Source organism: Pollachius pollachius, assembly GCF_949987615.1.
Source record: "Pollachius pollachius genome assembly, chromosome: 3".
NCBI lineage: Eukaryota > Metazoa > Chordata > Actinopteri > Gadiformes > Gadidae > Pollachius > Pollachius pollachius.
This window is the reverse complement of record NC_136936.1, coordinates 1,768,750-1,787,226: the sequence shown is the minus strand read 5'-3', so window position 1 is coordinate 1,787,226 and position 18,477 is coordinate 1,768,750. Positions and strand designations below refer to the sequence as shown.

At 53.6% G+C, this 18,477-nt stretch overlaps 1 protein-coding gene across 1 annotated transcript in view; it reads right to left on the bottom strand.

The window, feature by feature from the left end:
- map3k10 (mitogen-activated protein kinase kinase kinase 10) overlaps positions 1–15,873 on the bottom strand; it is a gene marked incomplete at its 3' end in the record, with an annotated part of 33,549 nt that extends 17,676 nt beyond the window's left edge. Inside the window, 2 exon segments of the mRNA XM_079732367.1 lie at positions 14,801–15,650; positions 15,652–15,873. Coding sequence (XP_079588493.1) covers positions 14,801–15,650; positions 15,652–15,729 — 928 coding nt within the window. The 5' untranslated portion in view covers positions 15,730–15,873.
- Positions 15,874–18,477: the final 2,604 nt, after the last annotated feature.

The following is an 18,477-nucleotide window of genomic DNA, read 5'->3' as shown; positions in this document are numbered from 1 at the left end:
GGGTGGAACACCAGGAACATCTCACAGACCTCCACCCCCAGAACACCAGGAACATCTCACAGACCTCCACCCCCAGAACACCAGAAACATCTCAGAGACCTCCGCCCCCAGAACACCAGGAACATCTCAGAGACCTCCACCCCCAGAACACCAGGAACATCTCAGAGACCTCCACCCCCAGAACACCAGGAACATCTCAGAGACCTCCACCCCCAGAACACCAGGAACATCTCAGAGACCTCCGCCCCCAGAACACCAGGAACATCTCAGAGACCTCCGCCCCCAGAACACCGGGAACATCTCAGAGACCTCCGCCCCCAGAACACCAGGAACATCTTAAAGACCTCCGCCCCCAGAACACCAGGAACATCTCACAGACCTCCACTCCCTGCTTCAAAAGGGTTCTGTTTGAACCAGTGGCCACCCACCACGGTCCAATGGAGTTCACTAATGAACCGATAATACTCTGGCCTCCCCACCCGCTGCTCGTAGCGTTCCCTGGGTCCTGCTGGGGGGGGCAGTGGAGGGTGGGCTCCAGCCATGTGTGAGAGACAGGAAATAAGGGCTTCTTGCTGACAGTGATAACACACCCTGGTCAGCCACCTCCCATCTGCCCGGCTAGCGCAGAGAGAGACAGCTGACAGCTCTCTCTCTCTCTGTCTCCTTCTCTGTCGCTCCGTCTCCCTCTCTCTTTGGCAGTATCTCATGCTAGCGCTCTCTCTCTCTCTCTCTCTCTCTCTCTCTCTCTCTCTCTCTGCGTTTGTGTGTTTTACAGTGTGATTAATGGAGATTGAGAGATAGGGTGTGTGTGTTTGTCTGAGAGGGAGATAAAGAGTGAGAGATGCAGAGTTAGAGATACCGAGAAAGAGAGCCAGAGAGACCGTGTGAGAGAGTGACAGACACAGACAGCAGAGCGACTGAGAACAAGTTGTGTGTTTTTGGTGGGGTGATTTCCACACACTCAGAGCCGGACATGCGTCAGGGACAAAGGGACGAGAGTAGACCAACGCTAGAGTAAGAGGGCAGAGGGGGAGACGAGGGGGAGGGAATAAGTGTACAGACTAGTGGGTAGAAACTCAAAGTGTTTACTGATATCAGTCGATATCGACCCCCACTCTGGCTCTTGTTCCAGCTCAATATTTATTATTTACACCAGCTGCTGGGATCCCCGGCGAACTGAGAGGACGTCTCCAACGTATGCACTGGAGTACATCATACTGTACATACATGCATACATGCATTCATACACACATACATACATGCATCCATACATACACACACATACATGCATTGGTTCATTCATTCATACATACATGCATACAGACAGACAGATAGACATGCATGCATATATACATACATAAAAACATGCATACATACATGTATGCATGCATACATTGGTTCATTCATTCATACATACATACATTTATTCATGCATACACACCTAAATTCATTCATTCCTGCAGACTGACAGGCAGACAGGCGACAGAAAGACAGACAGACAGCCTAGGCTTGACGGATCAATAGATAGATATGGATCTCTGTATTTACATACAGATTTACATGAGTGTTTACTTCCGTTTACTTTCCCCTGAACCAGGACCCGGACTACGACCCCAGGTCAGCGAGTCTGGACCAGATCCCTCCAGGTGGGCAACAACCTGCGTTCTGTCCATGAGTCGCTCACTAAAAGTTCAGCTGATTCAGAGAAACCGGAGAGCCAGACGTGCGGACCTCCGACCGGTTGGCCGCGTGCTGATAAGAGCCACACAGCGGCCTCCGACATCTGCAGCAGCTCAGACCGCAAAGGAAACACACATGCTCTGAGGCGCACACCTGGATCAGGTGATCAGGTGTGTGTGTGTGTGTGTGTGTGTGAGAGGATCATCTCCTGATGACTGTCATTATCACACTCTTAATGCATCCCACCACACACTATCTACACACTATCTACACACCATCTACACACTACACTTCCTCTGACACACCATCCATCTGCCTTATGGGGTGTGTGTGTGTGTGTGTGTGTGTGTGTGTGTGTGTGTGTGTGTGTGTGTGTGTGTGTGTGTGTGTGTGTGTGTGTGTGTGTGTGTGTGTGTGTGTGTGTGTGTGTGTGCGTGTGTGTGAGTGAAGGACACAGACACTCTTGTTTGTGTATCAGGGTTTGACCTTTTTTAAATATGAGATAATAACTTGATAATATTAATACGATTAGAGAGGTTGAGATAATATATAGTCATTATAAACACATCAGGTAAAACTTTCCATTAGGGGTACATTAATTAACCATTAAGTATGTAGTTATTTCAGTAATAAGCATAAACAGTTAATCAACAGGGAGCTAATGGTATATTAACCATTTATAATTTTTTACTAATGGTTTTCATGTTAACTTTGTATTAACGTTTACATTTATTAATAGCGTAAGTTTAAGGGAACCCTATTAAAAATGTATACATTAATACTAAGTTAGCATAGGCTAATCCTAACCATCTAACTCACTATCTCAGGGGTCGGCAACCCAAAAACATTTATGGGATTCATTTTCCTATGATTGTTGTAGGCCAAACGTCAACCATACTTTATCAATTTGTAGAAACATATTGCTTGTACATGGCATGAAAAATGTTTTTTCATCATGAAATGCGCAACGCGAGACTATCCCGGGGCCTATTTAGCTTGCTAAAATCCAAAGAAGGCAAAAGATATATAAGATGAAAACAACATCATACTAAGAGAGCTCTGCAATGAAATTCAAAAACAAAATCCCATGAAACTGGATGAGAAAGGTAGCGGGTGTTTATGTGATTATCTCATTATAGCAAGTTGTAACCCTGAGTTAATATTGTTTTTCCTCATGCAGGCCCCAAGCGTTGCTGGGAATCAATGCAACAAGGCGACTTAGCACTGAACTGGCCAGTCACAGTTCAACTGTTTGAAATGTTTACCAGTGTTATTTTAAAGCAGGGTTAGGCTGATATTTTCTATGATGCAATGATATTCATTTCATTTGCACAAACATGGACTGAAACCGAAGAGCGAGGCCTACGCAATTCCAACTTAAAAACCTGATAGTTGATTGTTCCTACATTCCCCCTCATTTCTTGTGAGATGTAACATCCACTCAAATGCTTGTTTTGTAGCCTATGTTTTATTGCAATTGCATGTATTCATTGCATGAACTCCAATTGTTGTTTATGCCTATAAAGGCTATTTAACTGCTAAAGTAGCATAATTGCCTATTGCAACAACTATGCGGCCCCATACAGCTATCCACACCCCATTTCTATCCAAAATGGCCCTTTACAAAGAAAAGGTTGCTGACCCCTGCACTACCCCTAGACTTAACCTCCTAACCCTAACCCCTAACCCACTAACCCCAGACCTAACCCTAACACACAAACCCTTACCCCTAACCCACTAACCCTAGACCTAACCCGTATCCTTATTCCATATAATAACACTTATCACGGCACTAACTATTGTCATTTAATGGATCATTAATGTACCCCTGTTGTTAAGTGAGCTAATATTCCAACAGTTACCATGGATACTGTAAAGCCAGCGTTTTTTTCTTCTAATGTCTATATTATTCAGTCTCCTGTGCCGTCGAGTTGTTGCCATGGCACCCAGGGCCCCGGCCACATCTGAAGCTGGGAGAATGGAACTCCGAGCGCTCACAGGCACACCTCGGCAACCTCCCTCCATCTCGTTGGACTGGTTGTGTGTTTGCCCGTATACCGCCCTCCCTCTCTCTCAACCTCCCTCTATCGTTCCCTCTCATTCTTCCTCCGTCTCTCCCTCGTTCTGTCTCTCCCTCTCTTCCCCCTCTCTCCCTCGTACTATCTCTCCCTCCCTCCCCCCCTCTCCCCTACTCTCTCTCCCTCCCTCTCTCTCCCTCCCTCTCTCTCTCTCCTCATTGTTTGTTTTTAACCTACAAGCTCTGATCCATTTCTTCTCCGGACTCCTCTGGTAATATACAGTATTTCTCTCTGCTAATATACAGTATGTCTCTCTGGTAATGTACAGTACGCCTCTCTGGTAATATACAGTATTTCTCTCTGGTAATATACAGTATTTCTCTCTGCTAATGTACAGTATATCTCTCTGGTAATATACAGTATTTCTCTCTGGTAATATACAGTATGTCTCTCTGGTAATGTACAGTATGTCTCTCTGCTAATATACAGTATGTCTCTCTGGTAATGTACAGTATGTCTCTCTGCTAATATACAGTATGTCTCTCTGCTAATATACAGTATGTCTCTTTGTTTACATCATCCACTCTTTTCCGTATCCAAGAGCAGCCTGCTGTTGATTGGACCGAACCGTTGTTGCCGTGGCACCCAGTTGGCGAATCTCCGACGCGTCCTCATCGTCACGCTGCCTCCCACCACACGCCCCGGAGCTCCTCCCCCTCACACCCATGTTTGCTCCTCCCCACGCAGACACCGGCCGGGCCGCGCTCACAACCACATGATCAGCCGGGTTTCACCCTCACACGCTGCCTGGCTCAGGGGCAGTGGGAGAGAGGCAGCCGGGTTTCACCCTCACACGCTGCCTGGCTCAGGGGCAGCGGGAGAGAGGCAGCCGGGTTTCACCCTCACACGCTGCCTGGCTCAGGGGCAGTGGGAGAGAGGCAGCCGAGTTTCACCCTCACACGCTGCCTGGCTCAGGGGCAGTGGGAGAGAGGCAGCCGGGTTTCACCCTCACACGCTGCCTGGCTCAGGGGCAGCGGGAGAGAGGCAGCAGGGTTTCATCCTCACCCCCCCCCCCCCCCCCGGCTCAGGGGCAGAGGGGGCGGGGCAGGCGGTCTGAGGGATTAGACCCGGCGGCGTGCCGCTTGCCTTTCCACACCGATAAGATCCGAGCCCTGTGGGACCGCCTCCACAAGAGGAGGAGCTCTGTGCGGCGCCATCTTTGATGCGGGCAGCACCCCCCCTCCCCCGGGAGACTCTGCTTCTGCATCAGTGCAGATCCCCCCCCAAACCCAACTGTGTTTCTACCAGTAACCCCCAACCTCCATACCCCCTTACCCATTACCCCCATATCCCCTCTCTTTCTCTCTCTCTCGCTCGCTCTCTCTCTCTCTCCCCGGCTGTGTGCCGTTCCAGCTGTCACACGCCCGCCCGCCTCAGCCCAGACTTCCCCCCCCCAGGGGGTCGAGGGAGGCGGGGAGGAGGAAGGTGATGAAGAGTGTATGAGCAGCAAGAAGGAGGAGGAGAGAAGGAGTGGCAGGCAGTGTGTCAGAGAGAGCGAAAGAGAGAGAGAGAGAGAGAGAGATAGGGAAAGGATCTGAAGAGAGAGATAGAGAGAGAGAGAGAGAGAGAGATAGAGAGGTCTGAAGATAGAGAGAGAGAGAGAGAGGGTCTGAGATAGAGAGAGAGAGAGAGAGAGAGAGGAACTGAAGGGAGAGAGAGAGAGAGAGAGATAGGGAAAGGATCTGAAGAGAGAGAGAGAGAGAGAGATAGAGAGGTCTGAAGATAGAGAGAGAGAGAGAGAGAGAGAGAGGGTCTGAGATAGAGAGAGAGAGAGGAACTGAAGGGAGAGAGAGAGGGAAGGACGGAGGGTAAAATGGAAGAGAAATGAGTGGAGGAGGAGACGGCAGAGGGCTGCGGAAAGGAGGGCAGAGGAGGAGGAGGAGGAGGGATGAACGGGGACACGGCGGGCAGTGGAGGGAGGTGGAGGGGGGGGCAGGAGACCTGGAGGAGACATGAAGTCTAGTGCATCAGAGGAGTGAGGAGGTGGGGAGGAGGTAGAGGAGTGAGGAGGTGGGGAGGAGGCCGAGGAGTGAGGAGGTGGGGAGGAGGCCGAGGAGTGAGGAGGTGGGGAGGAGGCAGAGGAGTGAGGAGGTGGGGAGGAGGCAGAGGAGTAAGGAGGTGGGGAGGAGGTAGAGGAGTAAGGAGGTGGGGAGGAGGCAGAGGAGTGAGGAGGTGGGGAGGAGGCCGAGGAGTGAGGAGGTGGGGAGGAGGCAGAGGAGTGAGGAGGTGGGGAGGAGGCAGAGGAGTGAGGAGGTGGGGAGGAGGCAGAGGAGTGAGGAGGTGGGGAGGAGGCAGAGGAGTAAGGAGGTGGGGAGGAGGTAGAGGAGTGAGGAGGTGGGGAGGAGGCAGAGGAGTGAGGAGGTGGGGAGGAGGCCGAGGAGTGAGGAGGTGGGGAGGAGGCCGAGGAGTGAGGAGGTGGGGAGGAGGCAGAGGAGTGAGGAGGTGGGGAGGAGGCAGAGGAGTGAGGAGGTGGGGAGGAGGTAGAGGAGTGAGAAGGTGGGGAGGGGGCAGAGGAGTGAGGAGGTGGGGAGGAGGCAGAGGAGTGAAGAGGTGGGGAGGAGGCAGAGGAGTAAGGAGGTGGGGAGGAGGCAGAGGAGTGAGGAGGTGGGGAGGAGGCTGAGGAGTGAGGAGGTGGGGAGGAGGCAGAGGAGTGAGGAGGTGGGGAGGAGGCCGAGGAGTAAGGAGGTGGGGAGGAGGCAGAGGAGTAAGGAGGTGGGGAGGAGGCAGAGGAGTGAGGAGGTGGGGAGGAGGCCGAGGAGTGAAGAGGTGGGGAGGAGGCAGAGGATTGAGTGAGGAGGTGGGGAGGAGGCCGAGGAGTGAGGAGGTGGGGAGGAGGCCGAGGAAGTGAGGAGGTGGGGAGGAGGCCGAGGAGTGAGGAGGTGGGGAGGAGGTAGAGGAGTGAGGAGGTGGGGAGGAGGCCGCGGAGTGAGGAGGTGGGGAGGAGGTAGAGGAGTAAGGAGGTAGGGAGGAGGCAGAGGAGTGAGGAGGTAGGGAGGAGGCAGAGGAGTGAGGAGGTGGGGAGGAGGCAGAGCCGTGGCTGCCGGCTCCTCCCTGCAGCGAGTGAGTGATGCTGTCGCAGGACGCTGTTGTTTTGCTTTGAATTTCACACAGTGCCTCTTCTCCCCCCCCCCCCCCCGAGGGGGCTTCAAGTAGATCACAACGTATAAAACAATCACACGCACACACACACACAAACACACACTGCCTTGCAGCATCCTTTTCCCCTTCAAAGCACAATGCTTCTCCACCCAATTTAAACTGATATTATTATCAGATTAAAATGCCAAACATATATACGTTTGATAACCAGCGCTAATAGGTTACTGTCTGAACGGAGGGGATGTTGGCTCCGTGGGTTTGTTTTTCATCTGTATAAACGCGGAGCCAGTCCCTTTAATCTTATTTCAGTCCATTTATAATTCAGATCTCTTGAATCGTGTTTCGTGTATCAAAGATGCTCCACTAAAAAGGTGTCCCTGCTCCCATCGCCGGGCCTCTTCCACGCCTCTCTTTGACGGGACGCTGGCTCCCAGGGTGTCAGTGATACCTCTACCTGGTCCCCCACCCCTCCAGCCCTTTGCTTTGTCTGCTCACAGAAAGCAGCTGCCAGCACGAGCAGCATGGCTCTCCACAGAGATGGAGGTAAAGAGAGGTCGCTATTATTTTTTGGGGATGAAATGTGTGTGTGTGTGTGTGTGTGTGTGTGTGTGTGTGTGTGTGTGTGTGTGTGTCGTGTAAGAATGAGAGAAAAGTATGCCTACTCGTTTCACCAAATCTCCAAAGGCTTGTCACGTATAACTTCAATACAGTGTATACTTCCATCTATTAGTCACGCAAACTATTCCCTTTCTATGGAAGCGTCGAGTCATTTCAATAATGTATCTGATCATTTGATTAGTTGGGATGTTCATTGGCATTTAACTGAGACTCTGCAGCTAGATCGAGAACTGGCCTACAAACATGACCTTTAAGACAACGTACGGTAAAAGGTCCAGTGCATCATTAGTGAGTCTGGACTCTGAGTCCAGACTCCTGCCTAGTCCAAGGGGGAGGGGGGGCCAGAGACTGCTAGGCTCTGAGTGTCCTCCTCTCTGAGTGTTCTCCTCTCCTTTCGGAGTGTTCTCCTCTCTGAGTGTCCTCCTCTCTGAGTGTTCTCCTCTCCTCTCTGAGCGCTCTCTATTCTACTTTCCTCTCCTCTCCTCTCTTCTTCTCCTCCTCTCCTCTCTTCATCTCCTCTCTCCTCTCTTCCTCTCCTCTCTCCTCTCCTCTCTCCTCTCCTCTCCTCTCTCCTCTCCTCTCTCCTCTCTCCTCTCCTCTCTCCTCTCTCCTCTCCTCTCCTCTCTCCTCTCTCCTCTCCTCTCTCCTCTCTCCTCTCCTCTCCTCTCTCCTCTCCTCTCTCCTCTCTCCTCTCCTCTCCTCTCTCCTCTCTCCTCTCCTCTCTCCTCTCTCCTCTCCTCTCTCCTCCTCTCTTCCCTCTCCTCTGTCCTCTCCTCTCTCCTCTCTCCTCTCTCCTCTCCGTGCCCGTGCCAGGCGGCTGCCGGGAGACAATGGCGCTCCTCTGAGCGTCAGAACAGAGAGGCTAGCCAGGCAGAGCGGGGGGGGGGGGGCCACGGAACACAGACCGCTCTGCTGTGTGTGTGTGTGTGTGTGTGTGTGTGTGTGTGTGTGTGTGTGTGTGTGTGTGTGTGTGTGTGTGTGTGTAATGGGCCAATCTAACCCTCTGAGGCAGACCGATGGAGGCTTAGTTATGAACAATAACAAACGGTTGTAGAGAGTGTGTGTCAGCGTGTCTGGAGAGACGGGAGACGTCCTGACACAACGGCCTCAGATCGTCTATTTCTTCACGTGCCGAGAGAGATGCTGTGTGTGTGCGCGTGCAGGTTTATGTGTGTGTGTGCGCGTATGTGTGCAGGTTTATGTGTATGTGTTTGTGTTTCAGCTCCCTCTCTCCCCCCTTCCCTACCTCCCTCCCCCTCTCTCCCCCTCTCTCTCCACCCCTCTCCCCCTCTCTCCCGAACACGTCCACACTATTAAAGGACCTTAATGTGGATGCTGCCAGACTCCATCTCTCTCTGGGGCCGTAACCTGGTGCTCCACTGATCTGGTGATGACTCTTCCTGAGCCATTAGCAGGAGGAAGTCGGTAGTAAGAGCTCCACGCCGAGGCCATCAGATGAGGACGTGCAGCAGGTGAAAAGTACAGTGAGAATACAAGTCCTAATTAGTCCCAACACACACAGAGAACAGAGGAGAGACCCAGTCTGAAACCCTCCTCAGATTAACCCTACACACCCCATCCCTGCTCCTCCATCTCTCTCTCTCTCTCTCTCTCTCTCTCTCTCTCTCTCTCTCTCACACACTAAACCCTCCTCTCTCTCTCTCTCTCGCTCTCTCTCTCTCTCTCTCTCTCTCGCTCTCTCTCTCACTCTCACACTACCCCCTCCTCTCTCTCTCTTTTTCTCTCGCTCATTCATCTCTCTCTCGCCCCCCCTCTCTCTCTCTCTCTCTCTCTCCCCCCCCCCTCTCTCTAGTGACTCTTGTCATTGTGATCCTGGCTCGCTCGCTGTCTTGGGCTGCGGTGGAAGAATGGGGTCATTGTCATTGCTCTACTGTGGTGTGTGTCTGTAAGTGCATATGTGTGTGTCTGTGTGTGGATACTTGTGTGCGTACGTGCATGCATGTATGTAAGTGTCTATGTTTGTATGTGTCTAAGTTTGCATGTAGTTTTGCGTATATAAGTGTGTACGCCTACTGCCTCAGCACCACAGCGCCCAACTGTCCGTCCTCCACACACACTCAGGCTGTAGCATGAGCAGCCTGCACTGAACACACAGAAGAGCCTTATGAACACAAGGAACACCGTCGCTCAGGAAAACAATAACCTAGCTCTTCTGTAACCAACCTCTCTCCCTCCCTCTCTCTCTCTCCCCCTCTGTCTCTCTCCCTCCCTCTACCTCTCCCTCTCTCTCTCTCTCCCTCCCTCTCTCCCCCTCTCTCTCTCCCCCTCTCTCTCCCTCCCTCTCTCCCCCTCTCTCTCCCCCTCGCTCTCTCTCCCTCTCTCTCCCTCTCTCTCCCTCTCTCTCCCCCTCGCTCTCTCTCCCTCTCTCTCCCCCTCTCTCGTTGACAGTGAATCAGTGAATCCTCGAGTGTCATGAAGGACCGTCGTACATGTCTTCCCTTGCTCCACCCCCCCCCCTCCTCTGGTGGAGACGATGCCTCTAAAGTGCAGACCGTAGCCCGGGAGTGGCTCCGTGTTGTACTGAGGGTTCTCTGTGTCGGACCCCGGGTTCCACCGTCCTCTCCTCTGCTCCTGGCTGTTCCCCGGGGGCTCCCACTAGTCCAGTTAGTCACAGTCTGGCCCTCCACACTCTGTCTCTCTCTCTCAGGGATTAGCCGTCCACAGTAGCCACCACGCTAATCCTTTCCTCAACACACTCGATGCTATAGTCTCTCTCTCTCTCTCTCGCTCTCTCTCTCATACAACATGGCTTTTCAATTTATGCTGCAATGACAGGATGTTAGCTTGTCGATGTATTACATATAAACATACATATATATTATTTATGTATTGACAAGTTGCTGATTAGATAAGCCGATATTAAAACCGATAAGCGGCCCTACGGTTGCCAGTGTGTCTCATTTATGTAACCAAAACTGTCATAACAAGAGAGCACGAAGAGGCCTGCTTTCTACCCTTCTTGTTAGCTTCGTTTAAATACTCTACTGCAATTAGTATACCAGATATTCTCGCTCTGTGCCACAGGACTCAGTCCACAGGTACGCGTGTTGACTCGGTAAACACGCTCTCTTCATGGGAGGTAAACACAGTCAGAGCTCCGGGTCGTCTCGCTGTCTGCTCTGCCTTCATTCCCACCTCATTAACTCCGTCTTGAACCTGGAGTCACTGATCCATGACCAAATACACCTATTCTACATTAGGTTGAGCCACAGGGAAACCAGCCAATACAAAATGGCTACCGTATGAACCGTAGTTCCACAAGGGAGATCTATCCACCAGATTCATAATTAAGCCATGAAAACATAAAAACTAAGATTATTTTGAGCTGAACGCTACACTCGCTTGCTCACTCACTCACTCACTCACTCACTCACTCACTTCTGGTCTGTGTGACAAAATACATTTGAAATAGATGCACACACACATACATACACACACACATATGCACACCTCAACGGGAATGTTGTAAAAACTACTAAATCCAATCAACTGTGGATGAATCAAAGGTGAACATCAAGACAGAAAACTAAGATTATTTTGAGCTAATCGCTACTCTCAACACTCACTCACTCACTCACTCACTCACTCACTCACTCACTCACTCACTTCTGGTCTGTGTGACAAATGCATTTAAAATAGATGCACACACACACACACACATACGCACACCTCTACGGGAAAAAACAAATAATAATAATCCAAACGTGAAGCCAAAGAGAGCCGGTGAAAGCCTTTGCGGCGGCGGAGCCCAGAGCGTGGCGTGTGGAGCGCGGCCAGCGCCGCACCGGGGCGGGTGAGCGTGGATTGTTTACAGGCCGGAGATCCAAGGAGACAGCCGAGCGAGGGGGGGGGGGGGGGGGGGGGCGGCCGGGGGCCCTGTGTGTGTCTCCGTAACCGTGGCGATGCCAGGTGGTCGGCGTTTGAAGAGGACACCTGAGAGGCGCCTGGACAATGAGCTCGGGGGGTAACCCTAGACGCAGACACCGACCAGCCAGCGCACTCCTTCACTGCACCTCCTCCCCGGCCTGTCTCCTCCTCCTCTCCGGCCCCCAGGTGGGTTCCCTCCAGTGATGGGACGTTTGCGAGTTCGAAGGAACGACTCCTTAACAAGAACGAACCGACCTGGTTCCTCCTTTCGGTTCTCTCTCGCCGGTCCTCCCAGACTCCCACTCGCTGACTCGCTGTTCTCTGCGTCAGGTTAGCAGAGCGGTCCAGAGGGACTGGCCCGGGCGACAACATCCCCATTCATGAAGCGCTCCTCAGCTGAAAGGAACTTAATTGCAACGCTGTGCGTTGATTGATGACCGTTTGCACGATTGTTTGAGAACGAGGGAGGAGCTGAGTCTGACTCAGCATGATTCAGCGCTACCGGAAACGCGACTGAACGAAGGAGCGAAGTCCCTCCATCGCTGACTCCCTCTCCTCCTCATCACCACGGCAGAGTCCCTCCATCGCTGACTCCCCCTGCTCCTCATCACCACGGCAGAGTCCCTCCATCGCTGACTCCCCCTGCTCCTCATCACCACGGCAGAGTCCCTCCATCGCTGACTCCCCCTGCTCCTCATCACCACGGCAGAGTCCCTCCATCGCTGACTCCCCCTGCTCCTGCTCACGCTCTCCTCCCCAGAGGAGCCTCACCATGGCAACCCGTCTCCTAGGGTGAGTCACAGTCTCACCCCACACAGAGGCCGTCTCACCCCACACTGAGGCAGCATCACCCCATACAGTCTCACCCCACACTGAGGCAGTCTCACCCCATACAGTCTCACCCCACACTGAGGCAGTCTCACCCCATACAGTCTCACCCCACACGGAGGCCGTCTCACCCCATACAGTCTCACCCCACACGGAGGCCGTCTCACCCCACACAGTCTCACCCCATACAGTCTCACCCCACACTGAGGCAGTCTCACCCCATACAGTCTCACCTCACACTGAGGCAGTCTCACCCCATACAGTCTCACCCCACATGGAGGCAGTCTCACCCCATACAGTCTCACCCCACACTGAGGCAGTCTCACCCCATACAGTCTCACCCCACACGGAGGCTGTCTCACCCCAAATAGTCTCACCCCATACAGTCTCACCCCGTACAGTCTCACCCCATGAAGTCTCACCCCGTACAGTCTCACCCCGTGCAGAGGCCGTCTCACCCCGTACAGTCTCACCCCGTACAGTCTCACCCCGTACAGTCTCACCCCGTACAGTCTCACCCCGTACAGTCTCACCCCGTACAGTCTCACCCCGTACAGTCTCACCCCGTGCAGAGGCCGTCTCACCCCACGCTGAGTCCTGCACCGTCCCCAATAAACCCCCCATGACTCAGAGGCCATGGCGGGGGCGACAGAGTACCACTCACAGCCTGTGAGGGGGGTTCAGGGTCGAGGCTTTGTTCAGACTCTGGGGGGGGGGGGGGGGGGGGGGGGGTTAGCATGCTCAGCGCCGGCCCGCAGCGCCATGACTCAACAGAACATAAGCACTCCCCTGCGCCCGTGAGAAGGCAGATCTGGGGCTGCTGTTGCCAAGGCGTCACTGTCCAATGGCCATCTGATCCTCCACCATTACAGCGGCACGGGGGGGGGGGGAGGGCTGTGATGTTCAGAGAGAGAGGAGTGTCACGTCTCATAGACACAATATTAGGAGGAATTTTGGCAGAGGATTGGAGACCGTAGGAATTCTAAGAGGTAAACTGTCGGCTCCCCACATTACACTGTAATTACCCCGAGATGAACGCACACACACACACACACACACAAACGCACGTATACACATACACACACACACACACACATTAACACACACACGCGCATTAACATACACCCACACGCATTAATACGCACACACACACACACACACACACACATTAATACGCAGACCCAGACCCACACACACACACACACACATTAACACACACATACACATACACATACACAAACACATATACACACACACACACACACACGCATGCGCATTAACACGCATTGATGTACCGAACGGACACCAACGCGCGTCACACATTATTCCTTTGATGCAACCAAAACAACATCAACGGCAACTGCGTCTTTAAACAGCAAGTAGCACAAAGGACCAAAAATAGACGAGAGAGGTGCGGAGAGAGCAGCGCTCCTCGGGAAGAGGAGGCAGAAGGAGGGCGAGGAGGAGAGGGAGGAGGAGGAGGAGAGGGAGGAGGAGGATGCTGTGCACAGAGCGGGCATGGGAAAAGATGGCAGAGGTGGCCACAGTTTGTCTCCAAGCGTTTATGTGCTTGTGTCGACAATGTCAGCCATCGCCCGGTATCGACCCGGGGTCGATCTGACCTGAGGTTCCACATTCACATCTCTTTCATCCCACATTGCAGTCAGCGTTCGCTGTTCCGTCCGCAGAGGCACAAACAACCGTTAAAGTACCAATACAAAGATGGCAGTGGAAGCTCAGCCCCTGCAGGAAGGAGGCGGTACTGCTCGGTTAAATATAAAGGACCCACATCGTGTGATCCATCCCGTAAACCACTACCCTGCCGCCTTGCACCAGTGTCAACATCGTGGGTAAAACGTCAAAGGCCAAATCAATGTATCATCATACTACTGTGGGTTCTCCTCACCCGCACCCTAGCTAGAATCACCATGACCACAGTAGGTCATGTGTTTTAACGAGGAAGCTCACCATCTCGTCGGATGCGATATCCCCACACTTGATTGACATGTGTCAAACGCGACAGCTAGCGGTCTATTTGTAGTCCTGCTCAGATCTCCTAGGAGCCAGAGGGGACGTCCCCAGTCTCCCCTCTCACTCCTCTCCAGTGTGGAGAACATTACTCTGCCAAAGTATCCTCAACTCAAAGAACTACCAAAACACACCGACCACACAGAACTCCAGCGGTTCTAGAGTTCGCCTAGGCTCTGCATAGCCAGCCCCTCACACCCCTCTTACGCACTAATTGTACGTTGTACGCCCTGGCACTTAAAAATAGTACTCTTGTAGCGTCTTATCCTGGCTATCTTTGTTGCATACGAGGAACGGGTTAACCTAGTGATAGTGGTTGGTTCCGTGAACATCCTTACTGTGCCGTCAGAGATATATTGTTGGTTCTCTTTCTGATGACAAATGTACTGATTGCGAGTCGCTTTGGATTAAAGCGCCCGCTAAACGCCCTGAATGTAAATGTAGTGGTCCAGAACCTGACTGCCCCGGGACGGGCCCCCCACAGACCTCTAGTGGTTCAGCCCGTCCCGGGACGGGCTGAACCACTAGAGGTCTGTGGGGGGCCCGTGGGTCGGCCCCCCCCGGCCCCGACGGGCCCTTACCGTTGCTGGACTTGAGGTCTCGGTGGATGACGGGCACGATGGTCTGGTTGTGCAGGTAGTTCATCCCCGTGGCGATCTGCACGGCCCAGTTGACCAGCACGCGGGGGGGCACCTTCTTGCCGGCCAGCGCCCGGTTCAGCCCGCCCCCCCGGGCGTACTCCATCACCAGGCAGAGGTTGGGCTCCTTCAGACACACCCCCCGCAGGGAGATGACGTTGGGGTGACGCAGCATCCAGAAGAGCCGGGCCTCCTGCCGCACGCTCTCGGCCGTGACGCTGATGTCCTCGTCGGGGTCCTGCCGCGCCGCCTTCACCGCCACCTCCTCCCCGCGCCACACACCCTTGTACACCTTCCCGAAGCCCCCCGCGCCGATCACCTCCTCCAGCACCAGCTCCGAGAAGTCGATCTCCGAGGGGCGGTCGCCGGCGCCCGCCGCGCCCGGCCCCGGCGACCGGCCCGGGGCGAGGCGGGGGTAGCCGGCGGCGTCCCGCCGGGTGACGTAGTTGCTGGGGAAGATGCCCACCTTGTCCCGGATCTTGCCCGTCCACCAGCCCTCGTCGCCGGACACCTTTGAGTCCTTGGAGAGCACCTCCAGCAGCTCGCCGCGCCGCAGCGTCAGCTCCTCGTCCGCCGCCGCCTCGTAGTCGAACACGGCCGTCCAGTAGGGGTTGGGCTGCGGACCCCCGCCCTGGGGGCCGGCGGGGGGGAAGGAGGAGGAGGAGGAGGAGGAGCCGGCCGGGGAGCTCCAGCTCCCGCCGTTCACCCCCTGCTGCGGGGCGGGGCCGGGCCGCATCAGGGCCGCCGGCGGGGAGGACCACGGGTTGGACGGGGGCCCGGGGGAGGTGAGGCAGAGGGGCGGGGGGGGGGCAGCAGCCTCCGCAGCTGGTGCAAGGCCCCGCGGCGCTGGACGCCTTGCCCAGGGGGTCCATGGCGGCGGCGGGGCGGCGCTCTGGCGTCACGGCCCTGGCCTCTAGCGACTCATGCGGGGCCCATCGGGGGGGGGGTCCTCCTCCTGAGCGGTCCGTCCCGGGGGGGGGGGTCAGAGAGCGGCCGGCCTCGCCACCGTCGACGGCCCTCCCCGAGGAAGCAGTGTCGCCGCGGTAACCGGGGGCGATAGGACGCAGGGCGTAGGGGACATGTACTCCCAAAGCGGCGGGGCCAGGGGGAGGCTCCTCGCGTCGGGCCCCTGGGCCCAGCGGAGCCGCGGCCCGGCCGGTGCTCCCGGGGAACGGTCGGGCTGTTCTGGGACGTGTGTTCTGACAAACAGCAGGCCTGGTTACCAGGAACCTAGGAACCTATGTAAAGCGTCCGGGCGGGGAGGAACTCGTTCGAGTTATGAATTCAAATTCAGAAACTGGATCTACTAAATGTAGCGCAGCCTAAAATGAGTAACAACGACTTATGGCTTCCGTTTTAATCATAATTTAGGGCTTACTCATCGTATTTCAATGTTGGTGGTAGACTATGAGTCCTCCAACGCGTTGCCCTATATTTTGCCTATAAACAGAGAGCCATTAATGAAGCAGCTTACGGTCAACTGTCATAAAGCGGTGATTCAATTATAACCTTGTAAGAACGTTTAAAAGCTGCACAAAGTAGTCATAATCTATGCGCCTGGCAGTAGCCAATCAAAACCAGATCCCAGCTGAACTCCTAACCCAGCCGACTATTTAAAAACGGTCAATAAATAGTGAATAGAAAAAATACACCGTGTCCTGGTCGGATGACGTGTCTTTTCTCATATATAAGATATAAGCGCAAGACCCCTGTTTAGAGCAAGAGAAATAAAGAGACTGACCCTCTATTGTGTTGTCGGGCTCATGAGTGCAGAAAATGCCCTACATTCTGACAAGCCAGCAAAGACTAAATCCTACATGCATCGCCAAACATGAGCCAGTTCAACGACCTGACAGCCTGCACTGCCTTCACAAACAAGCCCTCGTCCACGTTCACGTCTGAATTTACATGTGCACTACAAACATCGACTATATTTTCCAGCGGCACCACATCCAGCACCGACTGAAGTCGCATCGCAACAAAGATAACCCTTCCTGGCCCTTAGCTTTGCGTTCCGCTCCGGTCTACATCCTCAGCGTTCGGGACATCACTGAGCGAGTCCTCGGTTTGAAACCTCCGGATGAATTCCTCTGTTCTGCGGAGAGTACATCGATGTCAGACTATGTCTAATGTCATCCTTCACTCGAAGCCTCCAGAGCCCATTGGTTTCTGCCGCTCGATCGACGGCCCAGACGCACAGAGTTCATCCTCCATCGGGGATCCTCAGGCAGAACGACCGCAGGGAGACTGGGATGCTATCGACTGCCTCTTCATACTCCAGAAGGCGAGCACTATAATGTGGATGTATCTGATCCGTTTTGACGCGCTGGGCGGAATAAGGCCATCCGATCCTCTTCGTGACTTGTTTTCATAGGCTGTGTGGGAGTAAGACAGCGTTTAATACAATGTAGTAATACTAATCATAATCATGATCATACAAATAACACTCATAGTAACAGCCGTAATAATTTACATTATAATAACAGGCCTAATAACAATATAATGAATGGTAATAATACGATTAGGTCGGCCTATTAGGCAGGCTAGGAGGCTACTTCAGTCAACAAGCCTGGCTGAATAACGAGCAGGCTTAAGGTGGACGAGGTGACACTGGTTACTGTAACCTAACCTGGACTCCGAAGACCTCCGACCACATCGTCGCATGGGCGTGGGGGTGGATGCGCCTACGAGGTGACACCATCCGCGTCTGGGAACACGCTCCTGTCCAACCACTCCTTCTGGGTTCCTTGGTTCGCAATATAGGTCAGTCAGCTGGCGAGGGGGTTCTCGTCCTCAAACATCCTTTCCCCCCCATAGACATTCCGTGAAGCGAGCTGTCAGTCCGCAGGGTCACTCCGTATATCCAAATGTACCGGGGAAGCGTCCCAACACGCAGCTCACTGGTCCCTGGGTCTCCGGTGTGCGGCCGCGGGGCTGGTCACGGGTCTCCGGTGTGCGGCTGTTAGTCACGGCGTCCCGGTCGCTCCGTAACCCGGTGCGCACTGTGGACTGAGGGCTGGAGCGATGGGTGAACCGGAGGGAGCGACGACCTATTGGAACGGGACTCAGCCAGCGTTGCCAGATTGGGCTGGATTTACCTGATTACACTGGCTTCAGCATGGTGTCAGGGTTGCCAAATTGGGCGGTAGATCCGGCCCAATCTGGCAACACTGGACTCGGCGGTGCTGGGGGGTGGTTGCTACGTTGCATTGTGGGTAATATAGTTTAATAGGGTTGTTCATTGACCTATATCATTTTGGCAGCTATGGCGTTATAAAACACTGTATGACGTGGAGACGGATAGCCTATCAAAGCGAACCCTCCTCTGACGTAGGCCTGCGATACACATCTTCTCGCTCGTGACATGAGGGAATGGCAGGTATCAGGATCAGATAAACATCCTGTATTGCAGAAATAAAAAAACTAAACAAAGATAATCCCTGTAGCAACCAGAGCTTTTCTTGATTAAGCTGAACAGGGTAACGCTTATTTTTAGCGGTCATTAGGCTACTTGAGTAAATGTACTTTCAATGAAATAGATCCATGTTGTTTCATAGTAAGTTATTACTGCCTTACTACTTAGGACATTACACTTGTACATGTTCCTCTACTGTTATGTA